Source organism: Lemur catta, chromosome 15 (assembly GCF_020740605.2).
Source record: "Lemur catta isolate mLemCat1 chromosome 15, mLemCat1.pri, whole genome shotgun sequence".
In the NCBI taxonomy this organism is placed as follows: domain Eukaryota; kingdom Metazoa; phylum Chordata; class Mammalia; order Primates; family Lemuridae; genus Lemur; species Lemur catta.
In genome coordinates this window covers 41635871-41657005 of record NC_059142.1, presented here as the reverse complement: position 1 = coordinate 41657005, position 21135 = coordinate 41635871, and the positions used below count along the sequence as shown (strand labels likewise).

The window sequence follows — 21135 nt, the reverse complement described above, 5'->3', positions numbered from 1 at the left end:
AACTTCGCGGAAGGATTGGGGTGCCCTGGTACGGGACTCAGGAGCCCAAAGGGAGAGGCCGACCCTTCCTGGTGGCCCTGAAGCCTTCCTGGAGGCTGGGACCCCTGCAGGATGGGAAGGGGTGTGGGGGAACCCCGCAGTGACAAGATCCTCTGCGAATGGGCAAGAAATCCCCAAGGCGAGGAGCGGAACGTTGGGCAAAAGAGCCACTGGCCCTGCCTTCCCAGCTCGCGCAGCCTTGGGTCACCCGCGCTCGGGCTGGGGCCGCGGCAGGCCCCTCCTGGGTACAGCGCCCGGCAGCCACGCCCCCGCCTCAGGTCCGCAGACGGGCAGTCAGCGGGCCAGAGCCCGGGGTCCCTCTGCACCCTGCCCCCCAAGAAATCAACGGGTCCTCAGAGATCCTCAAGCAAGGGGAGGCCAAGGAGGGGCCGCGAGATGGGGACTTGGTGCGCCTCCGCCCTGCACCTGCCGAGGGGGCCGAGGAGGTGCGGGGCAGGGGGGCCCCGGGCGGCACGTCTTTTGTCCCCCAGTCGCTGCGGCCCCGGCCGGCCCGGCTCGGGGAGAGCGGGGAGAGCGGGGGGCGCGGGGGGAGGGCGGGGGGCGGGCCCTCGGCTCACGTGCTCGCCGAGCCGCTCTTAACCCGGCCCCGCCGCCCCGCCAGGATGGCCGCGGCCGGAGCGCGCTGAGCCCCGGCGCCCTGCCCGCCGCCCTCACTCCTCCGCGACCCCCGCCGGCCCGGCGCCCCCGCCCGGGCTCCGCAGCCGGCGCCTCCCCGCCCCCGGCCCCGCTCCCGCCCTCCGCCGCGCCGCTCGCAGCCGCAGCCCCCGGACCGGGAGGATATGAGCGAGCCATGAGGCTGCTGCGGCGCTGGGCGTTCGCGGCTCTGCCGCTGCTGCTGCCGCTGCTCCCCCCGCCCGGTGAGTGACCCCCGCCCGGCCCGGCCCCTGCCCCGGCGCCCCCTCCCTGCCCCCGCCCGGGTTTTGCGGCGGTTTCTGCTGCAGCCACATTTTCCTGCAATGCTCCGGGTGACAGCCGGTCCAGAGCGCGGGAGGGTGGGGGAGCGGGAGAGGAGGGAAGGTGCGTCCACCCACCTGTCCCCTTCTGGCCGGCCCCACCGCGTCCATCCCCCTGCCGCCTGCCGGCCGACTCTGCAGGTCTCTGCGGGTTTGGGGGGGGGCAGTCGTGACGGTTGGGCAGGAGGGAAGCTCCTGGCCCCCTCCCTGTGGGGCGCTTCCCCCTGCAGGGCAGCCAGATCTTCCCACCCGGATCACCCCAGGGCTCCGGGGCCACCAGAGCGGGGGACGCGGTGTGCCCACCCGTTTCCCAAGTCTCCTGCCTCATGGTGGGCATTTGCCTGCAACTGTGGCCTTGTCTCCCCAGGTCTTGGGGCCCGGGGTCCTGCTGGAGCTCTGCGATGGGGAGGCTCACCCCAGGTGGAGGGTCCAGAAGTCCCCGAGGTCACAGAACCCAGCCGTCTGATGAGGGAGAGCTCCGGGGGAGAGGTCCGAAAGCAGCAGCTGGACACCAGGGTCCGCCAGGAGCCACCAGGGGGCCCGGTGAGTGGGGTTGGGTGGTGAGCCCAGGGGGCTGAAGCAGGCCCGGGGAAGACCCCCAGGATAGGCAGAGTTTGGGCACCCCCTCAGCAGCTGGCACTGGTGGTGAAGCAGCTTCCCCGTCTGTACAATGGGCTATCAGGTGGGTGCTGAGCCCGCTAGGGGGGAACACCAGGCCTGCCCCAGCTCCAGGGCCCTCTCCCATCATCGTGGGACCCCTTGTCCTCAGCATTCAGGGACCCCAGGTCTCAATGCAGCTTTGGGTCAGCCTTCCCCTCTCCCCTCCTGCCAAAGCTAGTGGTTCTGCTCAAAATGGGGCTTGGGCAGGGCAGTGGGGGGCAGGGAGAATCAGCTAAGAGCCCAGTCTGGGATCAGGGCTCCCAAGTGCTCACTGTAGCCACCCTCAGCGGGCTTTCTTGGAACAGCTTAGTGCTTGCTCCTGCCTCAGTTTCCCCCAGTACACAGACAGGCTTGTTGTTCTCCTTCTTGTCCTGGCTGAAGGTGGGGCCTTGGTCCCAAGCTCACCCACAAATGCCAGCTCTACCTGCCCACTGTCCCTTTCAGCTGCCAGGCCCCTCCTGCCTCCCAGAGGAAGGTTAGGAATGAAGGAGATTAATTGCAATTAATAATTAATTAATATCATGTGAATAATAATCACCCAGATGGAATAGTCACTCAACACGCCTGGGCTGTCCAGGAGCTTGCAGCCGAAAGTTAGCCGGGCCGGCAGGGCGGCAGAGGGCTGCATGGCCAAGGCCTGGCAGAAATAGGAGGTGTAGAGGAGAGGCTCGGAGGGGGGTACAATCCAGGTCTGGGAAGTTTTGGCAGCTGGGAGTGGTGGGAGGTGGATTGGGCTGGGCAGAGGGAGGAAGGAGGGAACCGGAGGCTGCCATTATGGACATCTGTCAGACTGGCATCTGGCCCTGCCTAATGCACTTGGTTAAAAGCCCTTAAGGGGGGTGGTGGAGGGGTGGGGAATACTTGTGAAATGGAATGGAGCAGGAAGGCAGCATGCATAATAGATGGACCATTGCTCAGGGCAGCGCCCAGCAAGCGGGAGGGGGCGGGAGGGGAGGGGGCTGATGGTCCTGGGCTGGTGGGCGGTGGGTGTGGGGACAGGGGTAGGTGGGCTTCAGTGCCTGCCCAGGCTCCCTGGGAGGGGCAGGGTGGGCAGTGGGGATGGTCCCAGGGCCAGGGATGGGGTGCTCCGGCTGCTCAGTCTGGCTTTCTTCCCTGGTGTCACTCCCCACCTGTGAGCTGTGCACCCCACGGCTGCACTGAGGTGGAGTTGATGACCCACCTGTCTGCTGGGCCTCTGGCGTGTGCTTTAGGGGATGTGCAGATTGGGGGATGGAGTGATGCCACCTTGAGGTCAGGAGTCAGAGATGAGGGGAAGCATGGGGGCCAGGAGGGATGAAAAGTGGGGTACTCCAGCGGGGCAGGTCGCTCCTTCAGCCCAGCCCTTTCTGAAGAGAGAGCTGCATAGGCTCTGGGGGAGGTCCGGATGGGTGCAGCTGTACTGGATGGATCGGGGGACTCTCTGGGTGTTCTGCTGGGTGAGCAGGTGGTGCGTGTGCATGTGTGGTGTGGATGTGAGTGACTGAGTCCAAATACACCTAAGGAGGTGTCTGAGGGTCAGGGGGGGAGTGGAGAGTTCTTTGGATCTGTGGGGCATTGGTCACCTCTAGCAGGAGTCTGAGACTTCCCAAGGACCTCATGGCAGCCTCCCCAGGGGACTTGCTCAGAGCCCTGCCTTAGTTGTGCCTCAGTTTCCCCCGAGGTGGAGGATCTGCCCTGGTGGTGAAGTAGAGGGCTGCCACGGCTGCGGACTTCTCTGGGCCAGGCACTGTGCTAAGCTCTGTGTGCACATTACATCACTTAATTCTCATGCCTCTCTAAGGCCCGTAACTTCTGTCTGCCCCATTTTGCAGACGATCAAACTAAGGCTCAGAGAGGTTAAGTAACTTTCCTGAAATCAAGCAGATCTTAAGCAGCTCCAAGACCGGAGCCCTTCCCACTGTACTGTTCTGCCCCCAGCACTCTCTCGATGTGGGTCCAGGGGGCACTCCCTCAACTCAGGCCAAAGGACACAAAAGGACATGTCCAGACTATTTTCCCCTGACTGGACAGAGACATGGCAAACCCTCAACCTCCCACTTGGCATTTCTTCCCTGGGTTTGAGCACTTCTGGCCACAGAACCTCGGGGCTGATGGTGGAGCCAGTGCAGCCTCGAACCCATATCCCAGCAGAAGTGCCCCAGCTGGGCGCTGCTTGGGTTTTGTCCTAAAGTTATTGCAGGTTTGCAACTTCAGGCCAAGCAGGAGTTGAGTCAGCATCTGGTCATGTGGCGAGTCCGGGGGCACCTGCTGCTGGCAGGGCTGGGGTGGTGGGCCTCAGGTGCTGACCTGCTGTGGCTTTGGGCCGGTCTCTTCGCCTTTCTGATCCTTAACATCAGGATGGCGATAACCTATTTCCGCCCCACCTGCCTTGGGGAGGTGGCAGATGGGAAAGGGCTGGGCCTGCTGAGGACCCTGGCTCAGTGGGGGGCTGGGGGGCTAGGACAGGGGAGACCAAAGGTGGCCAGGGAGGAAATAGAAGAGAAAGTACAATTTACTGGGCCCTGCCTGAGGCAGGGGCACTTCTCCCTTTACATGTGTTCATTTATTTAATCTTCATCTCAACTCCAGGAGCTGGGGCCGTTATTCCCATTTCACAGGTGGGGAAAAAGGCACAGAGAGGTGAAGTAACTACTCCGGGTGGCACAGCACTCCCATAGCAGAGGCCAGATTGGTACCCAGAGCAGGACCCTTGACCAGTGCACTGCTCACCTCTTGCCCAGGGGAGTAGTGAAGAACACAGGGAACACTTTGCGCTCTCTCTGGCACTGCTCGCAGAACCGCACATCTGACCAGTCTGGAAGCAGGTCAGGGTTGAGGCCCCGAGAAGTATGGGAGCTTCTGGAAGAGCAGAGACCTGTGGTCACAGGGAGCCTGCAGCCAAGGGGTGAGGCAGGAGGACAGACAGGCCCACAGTGGACAGCTGCGCTGGTTGTTCACTGCACTAGGGCACCGGGGCGAGGGGTGAGTGAGCTGAATGGAAGCCACAGCTCACACGCAGCATGTGTTCTGAGAGGACATCTTTTCGTAAGTCACACCAAGCTGCCTCGTGGGCTGTGCCGGCCCCTGGGGAGACCCAGACTCCTTGGGAACCAAAGAGAGGGCAGGATGGGGGGAAGTGAGAAGGGTTGGGGGTGAGAGGGTCCCAGACCCCTAGAGACAGACGCTCATCTGAGCCAGCTGGGGAAGGGGAGCCCGTCACTGGGCCCAGCTCTTATGAGAGCTGCGTAGACCAGGACTGACTAAAACACCACCCGGAGGCCCCCAGTGGAGGCCGTGTGCTGCAGCCTTGTTTTTTGCGGCAGGAGGGTGGGGGCCAAGTGAGTAAGGCTCAGCCCCCAGCCCTTGCAAGATGGCAGTCATGGGCAGGGAGCCACAGGGGTACTGGGGGCCATGCCGGGGGCCCTGTACCCCACTAGAGCCAAGGCCACTCTGTGGTCTCTGTGGCCAAAGTTGCAACTCTGTCCTGGGATTGGAGGCAGGAGGGGCTCCTCAGAGGGGGCTGGTGGCTGGAGGCCAGGGCTAGGATTTGTGCTGGGCCCCGCCTGTTCCCCGGGGACAGGGGGCGTGAGCACTGAGCCCTGCCATGAGAGGGAGTTCACGCAGGCTAAACTTCAGTCTGAAAAGCTGTGTGCTGTGGCTTTGAGGTGGGACAGCCTTAGTGCAGGTTCTGCTCCACTGCTTCTGACTTCATGCCCTGAGCAAGCCACTGCAGCCTCCTGAACCCCACCTTCCTCATTCATCAAGTAGGGACAATAATAGTCTCCACTGCCCAGGCTGCTGCGGGGACATGAGGGGCGGATGTATGTCAGGCGTCCAGCCTGGGATCTGGCCAAGGCCAATGTTCAACATCCCCAACATCCCCGAGGCACCAGGTGCTGTGTGGGGGCTGCGTGCCAGAAGCAGGAGCTAGAGCACTGGGGGGTTACCTGCCAGGCTCAGGGTGGGGTTCAGGGGAAGAGCAACCTGGGCAGACCTGGTGTCTCAGTCCTCAGCCAGACTGGCCGGGGCGGGGGGGGGGGGGGGGGTTGGCCTCACCCGAGCACCCTCCTGGCTGCCTAGAGGAACCCGGCTGTCCAGAGTCTGTCCCCAGAGGGACTGATGACCCTGTAAGGAGGTGACTCTGTCCTCAAAATTTAGGTCAAATCCCATCATCAGAAATTGGTCCAACTCTTCTCATTGTCTGGGAATCCCGCTGCCCTGTTGATAAATGGAGCAGGCGCGCGCACAGTGCTGGGGGTATGGGGGGGGAGTCAGCAGGTGTGGGGGTTTCTCCTGGCCAGGCTATGCTCCCAGGAGGGGCCCCTGCCTGTCTGGTGCCTCCCCCCTCTGCCGCTGCCCATGACACGGTGGTGGTGGTGGTGTCTCCGTGCACAGCGGGAGGGAGGGGATTTCAGAAAGATCTCCTCAGGTGAGACACCTCATAGGTAAATCACCCCAATCCACCCAGATCTGGAGCATAAAGCCACTGTTCTGGAATGTCTCTATCACAGAGGGTGATCCGAGGGGAGCTTTTTCCAGTTCCTCTAAGCCCTGTTTTGCCAGAACATGTACACTTACTTCTTCATTTATCTTTATCATTACTGACCCTCATGATAACACACTGAAAAAGGCTTTTAGGCCAGGCGCGGTGGCTCATGCCTGTAATCCTAGCACTCTGGGAGGCCCAGGCAGGAGGATCGCTAGAGGTCAGGAATTGGAGACCAGCCTGAGCAAGAGTGAGACCCCGTCTCTACAAAAAATAGAAAGATTAGCCAGATGTGGTGGCACATGCCTGTAGTCCCAGCTACCTGGGAAGCTGAGGCAGGAGGATCGCTCCAGCCCAGGAGTTGGAGGTTGCGGTGAGTTATGATGATGTCACTCACTGCACTCTAGCCGGGGAGACAGAGCAAGACCCTGTCTCAAAAAAAAAAAAAAAAAAGTCGGGGGGGCTTTTATTTAATCCTTACAACAACTCCATTTTACTGATGGGGAAACTGAGGCTAAGTGAGTGAAGCAGCTCACTCAGGCCTTGTGATGTCTTTGCATTCAGCATGAGTGTTGAGCCCAAGAGACTAAAGGTTGCCCATGTGAAAAGTTGAATCAGTGATAAAAGACATAAATGTCAAGACCTGTGAGCTCAAGGCAGCGGTGGAGAGGGGCCAAAGGCCTATGCGGGTCGGCAGGTGCGGGTTCACAGACCAGGCTCGAGGGAGGAGATGGTGGTCCAGGTGCAGAGGTTCAGGGTCAGTGTGTGAGGGGCAATGCCCAGAGGCTGTGGGGCGCAGTGCTCTGCACGCTCAAATTTTCTGGGCCATTTGGGAATCTTAAAGATCTTAGTCTCCCCCTGCCCAAGATCATAGTTCTACAGGTCCGGGGCAGAGCCTGGGCATCTGTATTTGTGATTCTGGGACTTCGGCAGAATCTTTGCTTCCTCCTGTCTGCACTGTGTCTGGTCGGGCCTGACCTGGGGTTCCGAGAGGATGAGGCATGGTCTTTCTGAACCAGGTGCCTGGGAGGGCAGGCGAGCCAGCCTCAGGGGAGCCTCCAGTGGAGGGGATGGTCCCCCTGCAGGGGCGGGCAGGGGGGCCCACAGCTTCCATGGCAACACGAACTCCAGCCTGAAGGTGAGACTCTGGCCACACCTCCCCAGCATCCAGCCGTGACCCTGGGCCAGTCTCCTCCAGGTGTCTCTCCCTGAGCTTTGGCCTGGCATTTGTAAAATGAGGACCAGACGCCCTGGGCAGGCTGAGATCAAATGAGCTGGAGCACGTGAGAGCCCTGGGGCCAGGGAAGCGAGAGGCCAGTGCAGGGCACAGGGTCAGCTGGAGGACTGGTGGGACAGAGGGACAGAGGAATAATGGGATGAGGTCAGGGCAGGGCCCGGCAAGGAGAGCGGCTGGGCTTTAACAGAACATTGGCCTAAAGCTTGGCTGGGGGGTGCTGGGGACTCTGTGCCAGCAGGCGCCTCCCCAGGCGCCTGGGATTCAGAGGTCCTGGCACTGAGATGGCTTTGCCTGAGCTCTCCTTCCTCAGAAGAGGCAGGGCTGTGTTTCCCCATCAGGCCAGGCCAGGCCAACCTGCCTAGGTGTGTGGCTTCTCTCTCTTTCCCCCCCAACCCTCTGGGGGCTCTGCAGCACCCCCCAGGCCTGCCTCCACCCTTGTACCACCCCAGGGCCTCAACTGGCCTGAGCCCCAGGTCCTGCTGGGAGGGGGGCTAGTGAGGGCTCGGTGGGCTGTGAAGCGCATCCTGGGGCATGTGACACTGCGCCCCCACCAGTCTGGCTTTCCCCAGAGTGGGGGAGGAGCCCTGATGGGTGGCTAGCCAACTTCCCGAGTGCGGAGGTCCTGTTGGTGCCAGGGCAGGCCCCCAGAATCCTCCAGGCCCAGGACAAGTCCTCACCACACGGCCAACCTCCCAGCCTCGCGTCTGGGCTCATCGTACGGTTTTCAGTGGGAAAATCTAGGGCTCAGAGAGGTTGCTGGGTCACCCCTGAGGCTGCACAGGGAGAGGGCTGAACCAGGGCCAGGGGTCCAGGCAGCCAGTGCGGGGGCTGGGACAGGGGCTTGTCGGTGGGGGTGGACGGAACAGGCAGGAGGGGTCCTGAGGGGAGGGGAGGGCAGAGACGGTCCAGGTGTGGGGGCTGGAGGTGGAGATAGAGCTGTCCTGGCCCAGCATGGGGGAAGAGAGCAGAGATGGTCTAGGCCAGGGGGTGGGGAGAAGGAAGCAGTGACGCCTTGCCCTTGGCTTTCTATTTCGAGTCTGATCGATGCTGTAGGGGCTCAGGATGGAGCCGGGAGCCTTGGTCCAGGGATGGGGTGAGTCAGTGTCCTTGGGGCTCAAAGGTCTGCCCGCCTGGGTGCTGGCCCTTTGCCCCACCTTGCCCAGCTCCCGGGGCCTTGCATGGACACTGGGCCCACTTCCATCTTGCCTCACCTCCGGGGTGAGAAGGCCCTGGAAGCAGATTCCCTAGTTTGAATCCCAGCTCCACCACTTTTTAGCTGTGTGACCTTGGGCATTTAGTTAGCCTTCCCTGTGCCTTGGTTTCCCCATCAGTCAGGCGGGAATAACAGTAGCAGGTCTCCCATAGGCTTGTTGTGAAGATCCAATATGATAACACTGGCACAGTGTTTAGCCCAGATTAGTAAGGACTAGGGGGTGGATGAGGAGCCCCCCAGCAGCAGGCTGTGGGATTCCATGACATCGACACTGGGGCTCCCTTCCCTCCTGCAACTTGCCCCACCCCCACAAAAGCAAGACAGTGAACAAAAGTCTCCTGTCTGCAGGGCAGAGTGGGGTGACCCTCATCGGGGTGTCTGGAGGTCAGTCTTCTCATACGAACGAGGGCAGGGAGGAAGAAGGCACCAGCCCTGCATCCTCTCAGCCCTTCCCAAGCCTCCAGATCTTTTGTAAGGCCTGAGGCCGGGATGGGACGAGGGAGCCTCCAGGTGTGACCCTAGGGCTGTTGTGACTCAGGTACCCTCAGCTCTTAAGTCTTGTCCCCCGCAAGAGTGCCAGGCTGGAAGGGCAGCCATCCTGCTCAGGCCTGGTACGTTGCCATGGCGACCTGGAGCCTCCCAGCCCCGCTGCACAGGCCCCTCTGAAAAATTTATCAGAAAAACTTCCGTGTTTAAAAATTAACCATAGGATTGAAATATTAAAGATGAGCTGCTTTGGGCAAAGCAGAGGGCAATGGATTTGGGGGTAGAGGAGCCAAGCCCTTTGCTCCTGACCGATGGCAGCTGTCCGTTGTCCCAGCTTCCAGGGGCCCAGCCCCGTCTGCGCGGCCTGAGGCCTCCCGTGTCAGTTGAGGCTGGGCCCAGGGTAGGGGGCCAGGAAGCAAGGGGCCTGCTTCCCATCTCCTGTTTGCCCCCCCTGCGGACCCTCGTTCCCGTCCCATGACACTTCTGGGCCTCCCTTTATCCTGCCTGAGGGTGGCTGGCCATGATGCGGCCGCAGGGGCGGGCTGAGTTGCCCTCTCCACCCCTCCCCACCCCCGCTCCAGAGGGCAGGGTTGGGCCAGGCCAGGGGATGAGCCTCCTGCCCCTGCCGCCCAGTGAAGAAGCAGGGTCTGGAGAAAGAGGGGCTTGTGCAAAGAATCTCGCCCCCAACTCAGTGGTCTCCTGAGCTGCTGGGGCTGGGTCATACCCTCCCTGGGGCCACTCTCTGTCCTGGGGTTCCCCCGACTCCCACCTTCATGCATCCCCAGATTGACTCCCCCTCTGCCTTCCCCCACAACAGCCTGTCCATCTGGCCCAGGTGAGCTTCATCATCCCAGCCTTCAACGCAAACTTCACCCTGGACCTGGAGCTGAACCAGTGAGTGTGGCCTCGAGCCTGGGAAGAGGGCAGCAGGTGGGGTGGCAGAGCATGGCCTGGACTTGGCTGAGGGGGAGCGGGCTGGGGAGGGGGGCCGGGGCAGGGGCGCCTGGATCCTGAGCTTGGGCGGGACTCAACCTGACCTAGCCTCCTGGTGACCCCCTCCTTCCTCCTGCCCGCTCCATCTCAGTCACCTGCTCTCCTCGCAATACGTGGAGCGTCACTTCAGCCGGGAAGGGCCAACCCAGCACAGCACTGTGAGTGCCTTTGGAAGGGGCCAGGGGAGGTGGGGTGGAGGTTCTGTTTCTGAGGTCAGTGATGTAGGAGCAGGTGATGGTGGAGATGGGACCAGGGGGTCTACTCAGCATAGGCCTGGCCCCTCGGGACCTCCCATCTCTCCCCACCCGGGAGGCTACAAGGATCAGCAGTGGCAGGTTGAATGGTGAGGGGTCTCAGGGCCCCAGAGGTTTCATTCCCAGCCAGCCACCCTGCCTTGCATGGGGCATACAAGGACCCTCATTGTTCCATGCCTGCTATGTCAGAACCCCCCCCTCCAAAGACTCTTCTGGGAGGGGGCAGTTGAGGAAATGCACCCTCTTGCTCGGACTAAGACCCCGGGAATTCCTGGCTGCCTGGGACACCAGGGTCCCAGCCCTGGAGGCTGGAGCCTGAACAAAGATGAATGAGTGTCTATAAATAGCTGCCCCCCCCACCCCCAGCCTGTTCAGTAACTGGAGCACAAGTAATTCTGCAGGAAGCAGAGTTGGGGGAGGAGGGCACTGCTGGTCCCCTCTGACCCGTGAGCCCAGCCAGGAGGACACAAGCTGCTCAGACTCCTCAGCCATAGACCATGTGTGCAGGCGTGTCCAGGAAGCAGTGTGGAGACTGTGCACGCGCGCGCGTGTGTGTGTGGGGGGGGAGTGAGTCCATCGCGGTCATCCGATTAGATGAGATAGTATGCGGTAAGTGCTCAGAGCAGTGCCTGGCACATAGTAGGTATTAAATAAATGTTAACCGTTATTCTCCAAGGAGCCTATGATCCTTTCACCAGCCCCAGCAAGTGGCTAAGAACCACTACTGTAGTCCAATGTTCTCATTTTATAAGTGAGGTGAAGGAGGCCCAGAGAGGGCTAGCAACTTGCCCAGGGTGACAGCAAATTAGGAGCACCAACAGTGTAGACCCAGGCTCCAGAACCCCAGGTGTACCCAGGGACTGCAGCCACCTGCCCACAGGGCAGCTCGGTGGCTCCTGCAAAGCTTTAAGGCCTAACACCATCTTCCTGTCTCATGCCACATGGGGGCGTGTCCTGCTCACTGGTCACTGCTCTCTTCTGCAGGGGGCTGGAGACCACTGCTACTACCAGGGCAAGCTGCGGGGGAACCCGCACTCCTTTGCCGCCCTCTCCACCTGCCAGGGGCTGCAGTGAGTATGGGGAGGGCTAGGCAGCAGGAACGAGCCCCCACCCAGGCCTGGGGACAGTAGGGAGCTGTGCCTCTCTCTCCACAGTGGGGTCTTCTCTGATGGGAACTTGACTTATATCGTGGAGCCCCAAGAGATGGCTGGGCCTTGGGGAGCCCCCCAGGTGAGCCCTGCACAGCCCCTGGCTGCCCTTCTGATGGCCCTGCCATGCTTGTCCCAACAGTTGTTGCTGCCACCTCCTCCTCCTGCTCCCTCAGTAACCCCAGCCTCATTGCCCTCCTCAGTGACCCCGGCTCTGGTTCCCTCCCCTGTGCCCCCAGCTCCAATGTCCCCTCTGTCCCCCAAGTGACCTCCCATTGGGCTCCAATGTCCTTTGCCCCTATCTCTCAGGGCACCCCCAGGTCTTGACCCCGGAATCTGAGCATCTGGGAGATCAGATCCGACATGGGAGCTCCGGCCAGTTCTGGGTCACCCCAGGGTGGGGTGGGAGGAAGGGCTGGAGCTGTCCCCCTCAACAGGGCCCAGAGGAGACCTCGTTGGCCCCCAAAGAACTAATTCCCCCTCATTGCAGGGACCCCTTCCCCACCTCATTTACCGGACCCCTCTCCTCCCAGCCCCCCTCGGATGCAGGGAACCAGGTAAGGGAGGGAAAGGGGGCTGGGGGGGGTCCGGCTGTGCCCTCCTCACCTAGCCCCTCCCCACAGGCTGCCTCTCTGCTGCCCCTGCCCAGTCTGCTCCTCCAGACCGGCCAAGGCTGAGAAGGAAAAGGCAGGTACGGGGGCCCGCACAGACCTCGGGCTGCACAGACCTCGGGTCGTGTCCAGAGCAGGACGACACCCCCATCTGTGGCTGGGGCCAAGGAGGGCTAAGACTGTTGTGTCTGGGAGCCATCTCTAGGAGGAGCCCCCCACCCTTCCCTAACACTGGCATCTACACAGGTCCCCATGGGGGGCAAACCCAGGCTGCCTGCCCTCATCCAAATCTGGCTCCCAAAGCTGGGCAGCGAGGGGACCCTCTGCCAGTAGAGGGCTGGCACTGCCTCTGGCTGGAGCTGAGACTCCCCCCCCCTCACAGAGTCTGTCCCTAGCTTAGTCATGAGGTCAGGCATGGAGGGGACTGATTCCAAGTGCCCACCCACCCCTAGGTCCGCCGGGGCCACCCTACAGTGCACAGTGAGACCAAGTACGTGGAGCTGATCGTGATCAATGACCACCAGCTGGTGAGTTCCCAGGCTGGGGGGACACTGGGAGGAGGGGCCCAGAAGGGTTGTCATCCTCCTCCCACTCTTCTCGCTCCCAGTTCGAGCAGATGCGACAGTCGGTGGTCCTCACCAGCAACTTTGCCAAGTCCGTGGTGAACCTGGCCGATGTGGTGAGCTGCCCTCTCTCCCTTCCCTCTCCCTCATTCCCCTACCCCACCACACACATCCGGGGGACACTGGCCCCTACTTCCTGGAGGGACAGACCAAGGCCCTCCTCCAGCCCTGTCACCCCACACCCACTCCCACTGTCCAGTCCCCTCATTTCTCCGCTCTGGGCCCAGATGTATAAGGAGCAGCTCAACACCCGCATCGTGCTGGTTGCCATGGAAACGTGGGCAGATGGGGACAAGATCCAGGTGCAGGACGACCTCTTGGAGACCCTGGCCCGGCTCATGGTCTACCGGCGGGAGGGTCTGCCTGAGCCCAGCGATGCCACCCACCTCTTCTCGTAAGTCCCCCACTCCACACACCTGCCAGCCTTCGCTGGTTGCTGCAGTGCCTAGGGTGACTTAGCCCTGCCCTGTGCCAGGTGCTCTTCTCAGAGTCTGGGGACTGGGCTCACCTTGCACCTGCCAGCTGCTTCCAGCCCCATGCAGCAGGCAGGGCACGTCCCCCGCATCTTAGGCTGATGCCCTTTACATTGGCGCTGGTGGTCCTCTTCTGCCCCTCACCTCCTCTTAGTCCCCTTTCCCCTTTCAAACTGTCCCAACACCCTTTCCTCAGGGACCCAGTGCCCTGGTAGGGGGAAAAAGTGGAATAAAGGGGCCTGCGACTAGAGCTCATCTTACAGGAACCCCTCCTTTGGCTTGTGGGCAAACGAACCCAAAGAGGGGAGGGGCTTAACGAGGTCACCCAGGCTGATGTGAAGGGCGAGTATTACCTCCCCAAGGAAGGACTCTAGTGTCAGGGGCGGGCAGGAGGTTATCCTGAAAACCCTCTCCCTTCCAGGGGCAGGACTTTCCAGAGCACCAGCAGTGGAGCAGCCTACGTGGGAGGCATCTGCTCGCTATCCCGGGGCGGGGGTGTGAATGAGGTGAGCAGTGAGGGGACGTGGCTGGGGTGGCTGCTGCAGGAGAGGCCTGGGAAGGCACAAAGTGCCTGTTGGAAGGATGTGGACATCCTTGGGTTCCATCTTCCTCCCACCTCCAGTATGGCAACATGGGGGCCATGGCAGTGACCCTGGCCCAGACGCTGGGGCAGAACCTGGGCATGATGTGGAACAAACACCGGAGCTCAGCAGGTATTGACCCTCGGGGACCCGCTTGGGGCCCCACAACCAGCCCAGCCCCACACCCAGTGTCTCTAGAATGAACAGAGTGGAAGTGGGGAGCGGTGGTCCTTGGCCCTCCCTCATATCCACCTGGCTCACCCCTCAGGGGACTGCAAGTGTCCAGACATCTGGCTGGGTTGCATCATGGAGGACACTGGGTGAGTTCTTGGGGACAAACTGGGGGAAGGGTCTTGGGCGAGGGGAGTCCTAGAGCAAGCACTAATGGCAGTCTGGACCCACGGCCTCAAGAGGCCCAGCTCACAGACCACTCAGGATTCAAAGAATCCCAATTTTCTGCCTACACTACTCAGGGAGACCCAGATTCCCCTGCAGGGACACCAAACTGGCCAGACTGTAGTGCGCACTGTCGCCACTGGGCGCCGCCCAAGCCTCGTTCGGAGGCACCTTCCCGCCTGCCTGCTCCAGCACCGCCGGAGTCCCGAAGTTCGAGGAGGAGACGCGAGCGCCCTCCTCCGCCCATTCCTCGATGGGCAGGCGGGAGGATTCTCGTGTAGTCCCGGGGCAGAGAGACCCTCAGCCTCCTCGCGGGGGTGACCGAGTACCCGGTGCGCCCTCTCCCCAATCTTGAGAAGGGGCGAGAGGGTGGGCTGGAGGGGAGGACCCAGCCGCACTGTCCCCTCACCCCTGTCTAGGTTCTACCTGCCCCGCAAGTTCTCGCGCTGCAGCATCGACGAGTACAACCAGTTTCTGCAGGAGGGCGGCGGGAGCTGCCTCTTCAACAAGCCCCTCAAGGTACCAGCCCCAGGGCGGGGAACGCGGGAGCGGGGCTTGGGCCGGGTCCAGGCCAGACTCCCGACACGCCCTCCCGGTCCAGCTCCTGGACCCCCCTGAGTGCGGGAACGGCTTCGTGGAGGCGGGGGAGGAGTGCGACTGCGGCTCGGTGCAGGTGAGCTGCTGGCGCGGGCGCCAGGTGGGACCGGGCACGCGGGATGGGGACCAGGGAGGAGCGGGGAGGATGAGGGCGCGCCCGCCTCTCCCCCTTCTCCCGCATTCCTCAGGAGTGCAGCCGCGCGGGTGGCAACTGCTGCAAGAAATGCACCCTGACTCACGACGCCATGTGCAGCGACGGGCTCTGCTGTCGCCGCTGCAAGGTGAGGAAGACCCACCCGGGAACGGGGAGGAGGCGGGGCCAGGACCAAGGAGCGCCGATTGGACACCGTCAGATAACGGGCGGGAGTTAGGGAGGATGAGCCCTGGGCGAGGCAATCTGGGGCGGTGCCTGACGGGAAGAAAAAGCCAATGGGGAATAAGGGGCGGGGCTGAGGCACACGTGGGCATGTTGAGGGCGGGGCTGGAGGAGCGGGCGGGGAGCGTGCGGAGAAATGACTGGAGGGGCAGAAACGTGAGCCAGCCTGGGGCGGGGAGCGGCCCAGGGATGGTGGGGGCCTAGGGACGGGCCCCGGGGGAGGGCGGGCGAGGCATCTATCCTACCTAAACCAGGGAACGCATCCCTTCCCTAGTACGAGCCGCGGGGTGTGTCCTGCCGAGAGGCCGTGAACGAGTGCGACATCGCAGAGACCTGCACAGGGGACTCGAGCCAGGTCCGCCCGGCCGGGCCGTCCTGCGGGGCTCCGGGCGAGGCAATCCCTACCCGTATCGGTTCGGCTCTGCAACGCGACTACTCTCCACGCCCCTCCACTCCGTAGCGGACGTCGCCCCTGCTGACCAAACTCAGTTTCCTTATCTGAGAAAGGGGTTCTTCATGCCCCCTGGCTTTGTTCTTTCAATCATTAAACCAATATTTAGTCTGGCTTGTATTCCCAGCACCTGGCGCAGTGCCTGGTGTATGCCGGAGATCAGAGCAGATAATATTAGTTAACATCTATTAAGTCCTAATTATGTGCCAGGCATTTAGTTCTCCCAGCCCTACGAGGCAGGTGCGGGAAACCGAGGGAGGCTGGCACAGCTCTGGGGCTTGCGAATCTGTGTGCTCTCAGACAAACCCCTTGTCCTTGTGGAAGAACCCTGTAACATGGGCCCCACATGGGGGCATTTGACACCCTTGCGTTCCTCCCTGGGGCAGGCCTCAGCTCCCAGGCCTGGGGCTGCTCTGCTCAGCCATATCCCTCTCTCCACAGTGTCCCCCTAACCTGCACAAGCTGGACGGTTACTACTGTGACCATGAGCAGGTATGATGGCTCGGGGACCCCCCTCTGGGCTAAGTGCAGTCCCTTATCTTGTCTCCACTCTAACCACTCAGTGTCCTTGTTTGTTGTCTCCTGTTTGTTGGTCTCTCAGGGCCGCTGCTATGGAGGTCGCTGCAAAACCCGGGACCGGCAGTGCCAGGCCCTTTGGGGCCATGGTGAGTCTAGGGATGGGAGAGGGGACTCTGGAGGACCCAGAATCAAGAAGCTGGGGGGTGGGCAGGTTCCAGCTGAGTAGGCCTCCCACCAAACGTGTGGCTCCCCAGGATCCCAGGGACCCAGCCAGACTGGGGTCAGGCCAGAGTGTTGGAGGTGCTGGCCTGAGGTCCTAGGGTGGGTTCTGGGTGCAGGGGCTGACGGCTGGCACCATCTCCCCACAGCGGCTGCTGATCGCTTCTGTTATGAGAAGCTGAACGTGGAGGGGACAGAGCGTGGGAACTGTGGGCGCAAGGGATCAGGCTGGGTCCAGTGCAATAAGCAGTGAGTAGCCAAAGCTTCTATGGGGCTCCCCAGCTCTGGGGCAGCAGGTTCTCCTAGGAGGAGCCCGTGAGTGCCAGTGGGAGAGTATGTGACAAATCGGGTGGCAGGGTGAGGGCAGATTAGAGTTCAGTAGTTGGATCTCAGGTCAGACTTGGGGTTCACTGTCTCCATGTGTGCCAACAGGGACGTGCTCTGTGGCTTTCTCCTCTGCGTCAACATCTCTGGAGCTCCTCGGCTGGGGGACCTGGGGGGAGACATCAGCAGTGTCACCTTCTACCACCAGGGCAAGGAGCTGGACTGCAGGTGTTGGCTGGAATCATGGCTGGGGGAGGGAGCTTGCTGCTGTGACGGGGGTTAGGGGCCGGGGCTGAGGCTGTCCCGTTTCCCCAGGGGGGGCCACGTGCAGCTGGCCGACGGTTCTGACCTGAGCTATGTGGAGGATGGTACAGCCTGCGGGCCCAACATGCTGTGCCTGGACCATCGCTGCCTGCCAGCCTCTGCCTTCAACTTCAGCACCTGCCCCGGAAGCGGGGAGCGCCGGATCTGCTCCCACCACGGGGTGGGTGCCTGGAGGCTGGGGGCAGAGGGAGAGGTTTACAAGAGAGGACAGGCCCCTACTCACTGCTACGGGCATCCCCCCCCCCCTCACCTCTAGGTCTGCAGCAACGAAGGGAAGTGCATCTGCCAGCCAGATTGGACGGGCAAAGACTGCAGCATCCACAACCCCCTGCCCACATCTCCACCCACGGGGGAGACGGAAAGATACAAGGGTGAGGCGAGAGCTGGCCAGGGTGGGTCTGTCCTTCCCACGCCCCATGCCTGTCCCTGCCAACTGAGTCCTGCCCTCCTCCCCAGGTCCTAGCGGCACCAACATCATCATTGGCTCCATCGCTGGGGCTGTCCTGGTTGCAGCCATCGTCCTGGGAGGCACGGGCTGGGGATTTAAGTAAGAAACACACACACACACACACACACGCCTTCACCCCCGGGGTCCTCGGGGGGGATCAGAACCCCTGACTGTTAGAACTGAGGGGCCTCCCTGAGAGGTTAGCTAAGCCGGAGCGCACATATCACAGGCCAAGCCACCCCACAGGAGATTTTACATTAACAATCCTGATTTCCAGCTTCTCTTAAAAAATGAGAAGGCTGGATCCCAGCAGGTCTCCGGAGTGGAGCTGGGCAGGGGCTGCCTGAGGCAGGTGTGTGTCCCCCATCCCCAGTCCTCACCCACCCTATGATGCCCCGTGAGCATCTAAATTTGGGGTCCTTGAGCTGGTCTGACCCCCTCAATGTGCAAAGGAGGAACCTGAGGCCCAGGGTCACGTAGTGAGTTAGTGGCAGAGCCAGGACTCTAACCCCAGACTCATTGTTGGTAGATGTCCTCGGTATCTCTCCCTGGCCCTGTGGTTACTGTCCAGGCCCTGGGACCCTTGCCCCACTGCGGGGCAGGCGGGGCTCTCATGGGAGCTGGAAGGTCTCCCCGAGAGAGAGGGGAAAGTCAGACGCTCCTTTTCCTCTCTCCCCGCCTGTCCTCCCTGTGGCTCCTAAAGAAACATCCGCCGAGGAAGGTACGACCCGACCCAGCAGGGGGCAGTGTGACGCCGGCCACGTCATCCCTCCCGCTGTCTTTGTCTCCTCCATCTCATTCGTCACCCCGCGATCTGTTGATGGGGAGCTGGGGGCTGATCCCCCAGCCCTGCTGCCTCCTCTCACGCCAGGGGTGGGAGAACCTCGCTCTGGGAAGGAAGTCCTCAGCCCTCAGCCCGCACCCGCCCTTCCTCTCAGGCCACGCTCCATCCACTGCTGCCTTTCCTATGGCCTGGCACCCTGGCCATGTGGCCCCTGGAGCTGTGCCCCGCAGTCCCCATCCCCTGGGGAGGGAGCCTCCCTCTGCATCCCATCTGTTTTGTCTTCCATGTCGCCACTGTCTGACCTTCCACCAGATCCCCTCCCTGGCCAGCCTGTGACTTGCTGCCTCCAGGGCCCAGCACTGACCCCCCGGGGGCCCTGCTGGAGGGCTCTTCCTCTGGCCCTGCCTCGTGTGTCCTCCTCTGATGCCCCCTCTCCCTTCCAGATCCGGAGGGGCCTAAGTGCCACGCCCTCCCTCCAAGCCTGGCACCCACCGTCTCAGCCCTGACCCACGAGGCTGCCCCCGTCCAGCCACGGAGGGAGGCGCCAAGCAAATGTCTTCCAGGTCCAAACCCTTCAACTCCTGCTCCACAGGGGTTTGGGTGGGGGCTGCGGCCCTGCCCTTCACACCACCAGGGTGGACCGAGCCTGGAGGGCACTCCCTCCCTGGTCCCCCACCCACCTCATGCGGCTCTGGCCTTGCACACCTACTCTCCCTGTGTGAATGTAGCTTCCATCATCACAGATTGCCACACTCAAGCTGGGGGGCCTGGAGGAACGCCCCCAGGCAGCCACCAGCAGACACGGCCTGGGATGGCCCCTCCTCAAAACCAGGCAGCTGGACCAGGGTCCTTGCTCTCTGGGACCCAGGGGGAAGGGGCTGATATCCACATTTTTTTAACTGAATCTTAACTGATGAATGTAACCTTGGGGGTGCTGGGGCCAGGACAGTTGTGGGGATGTTGTGACATTTGCAGGAGGGCCCAGAGATGCTGAGATGTGGCCATCCCCTGGGTGCCCTGCCCCCTGCCCCGGGATGACCACACCTGGAGTCCTGTCACTAAGCACAGGCAGGGGCTGGGTGTCCCCACTTGCTCCTTCCACCCAGCCCCACTGAGCCCAGAGGAGGTGCGAGTGCTGATTCAAACCAAAGCTGCCTGTGCCGTGCCCAAGGCCTAGGTTATGGGCACAGCAACCACGTCCCAGATTGTCTTCAATTCCAAAATGACTGTCCTGCTGTCCCTGCCAGGACGCATGTATTTGGGGCGGGGGAGTCTAGAAAATATAGTCCCTGAAATACAATGGCACCTTCCCTCTTTCAAGAAGGGTGATTCTGGGGCTGACTCAGGGTTGGGCCATCTTTCCAGGGAGGACTCTCCCAGGTAGAGAAGGCCAAAGGTGGCCCAGTGCCTGGAGGGTTAAGGGCTCTGCCTGGGATGTGCAAGAGGAGGTAGGAAAGGGCAGGTCTCCTAGGCTTCTAGAAAAGTCCTCAAGGCCCCATCAAACCCATTCCACTCCCTACCCCCATTCCAGGGCCGAGTAGTAAGTTTACAGATGTTTCCCACATTATGTTGTCCTCTGGTCCCTGCTCTAGCCGAGCCTGAGAGACAGGCCAGGCTGGCAGAATCCCTCAGTCCTCTCACGGAAAGTCGTGCCCATGGCCTTCCCTCATGACCTGTGCTTGGGATGGAGGAGCTCTGGCTCCTTGACCCTACAAGCTAGCTGGCAGGAGCCAGATGGGGGACCAGCTACCTTATGGATGAAAGCCACAAATGGATGTCCCCAGGGATACCCCGCTGAGACTCAGCAGGGGGTTCTGAACACCCCAGGGCCTTGGAGCTGCCTGTTTGAGTCGCTTTGTTTCAGGGGCATTTTTGAGGAGTGTTATGGAGGAAATGGCTCCCTGTTTATCCACATCACCCTCAGGGTCAGGCTGGGGCCTGGGACCCACTGGTCCTTCTTGGTGGCTGGATGCACCCAGCAACAGTGGGCCTCTCCCTGAGCTCCAGGTGGCACTGCCCAAGTGAGGGCTGCACCAGCCCCACGTGCTGAGAGGGGCAGGGGCTGGGTTTTGCACTACTGCTGCAATACCTTAAAGCATCCATCCTTTGGTGGTACATATGTGCACAGGTGGTAGTGCATCTAGGGACAAGCATTTGAATCCACGACCGCACAGTGTGAGCACCTGTGTGCACGTGGGTGTGTCTGTGTGTGCCTGCATATGTGGGGGTGGGGACGTGGAGGACGTAAGACTTCCTGTGACCAGACCACCCTGGCTTCCAGCTGTCTGCATCCTCCTGCCCTGCCCTGGCAAGTGCCTGCCTTGGTGGTGCCCAAGGAGGGGGGCTGCATCGCCTGGGCTGGGCCTGGCTCCAACGGCATCCTGTATGTACATAGTCATCTGGGCTTAGGGGGTGGGGAGGCAGGTCCAGGAGCATCAATTAAAGATCACATCCTGGGGCTTCCACGGAGCTCACACCACCCTTGTGTCTTTCCTTTGTGAATGACTGTACTGTGGTTCGTGTCCCCTGCCTGTCCACTCTGGCCCTGGAGGGAGCATGAGACGGGGGTGCTGTAGCGGGCAGTGAGCACCCAGGACAGCACTGGGAGGCTGGGAGGAAGGGGCGTCATTGCCACTCCCAGTGAGGAAACGGGCCAGTGGAGCGGAGGCCCGGCCCTTCCGCTCTCAGCTGTCCCAACAAAGACAGCTGTGCCCTCCCCTGGCTTCGGCAAAATAGAAGGTGAGTAAGTAGAAGAGCATTTGACCAAAGGCAGGAGACCCAGCTTACCTTTTATGGTTGAAGCCAGAGAAGCCTCTCCTCACCTTCCAAGAAATTCCAAAACACTGGACAAAACCATTATCCTGTCCGGTCCCAGGGCACCGGGCTCCCGGCCAGCTGAGAATCTGCTCTTCTACCTCTTCCCTCCCCTGGCTGGGGCCG

The 21135-nt window shown here is 61.6% G+C and overlaps 1 protein-coding gene across 4 annotated transcripts; it reads left to right on the top strand.

The window, feature by feature from the left end:
- The first annotated feature begins 686 nt into the window (after positions 1-686).
- ADAM11 (ADAM metallopeptidase domain 11) lies at positions 687-20674 on the top strand. Of its 4 annotated transcripts, none has more exons than XM_045526823.1 (26): positions 687-917; positions 1381-1556; positions 9892-9968; positions 10159-10225; positions 11306-11391; positions 11476-11551; positions 11960-12026; positions 12093-12160; positions 12533-12607; positions 12688-12759; positions 12931-13097; positions 13598-13682; positions 13799-13889; positions 14026-14077; positions 14573-14672; positions 14755-14826; positions 14939-15031; positions 15401-15481; positions 16019-16069; positions 16179-16242; positions 16465-16564; positions 16748-16867; positions 16955-17123; positions 17220-17334; positions 17420-17510; positions 18115-20674. In XM_045526823.1, exons 1-26 carry the CDS (start codon positions 851-853, stop codon positions 18161-18163), a joined length of 2331 nt encoding a protein of 776 aa, XP_045382779.1. In that variant the 5' UTR covers positions 687-850; the 3' UTR covers positions 18164-20674. The 4 variants fall into 4 exon arrangements, with proteins under 4 accessions (XP_045382779.1, XP_045382780.1, XP_045382782.1 ...); XM_045526824.1 differs by having other exon boundaries at positions 778-917; positions 9910-9968; XM_045526826.1 differs by having other exon boundaries at positions 779-917; positions 12119-12156.
- The last annotated feature ends 461 nt before the right edge of the window (positions 20675-21135 follow it).

What these genes read in the sequence shown, in the direction of transcription:
- ADAM11 (XM_045526823.1), top strand. Translation starts at nt 851, where the DNA reads ATGAGGCTGCTGCGGCGCTGGGCGTTCGCGGCTCTGCCGCTGCTGCTG. An exon ending in CTGGACCTGGAGCTGAACCA is followed by an intron (nt 9,969 to 10,158) that starts GTGAGTGTGGCC and finishes GCTCCATCTCAG; the next exon opens with TCACCTGCTCTCCTCGCAAT. An exon ending in TGATCAATGACCACCAGCTG is followed by an intron (nt 12,608 to 12,687) that starts GTGAGTTCCCAG and finishes TCTCGCTCCCAG; the next exon opens with TTCGAGCAGATGCGACAGTC.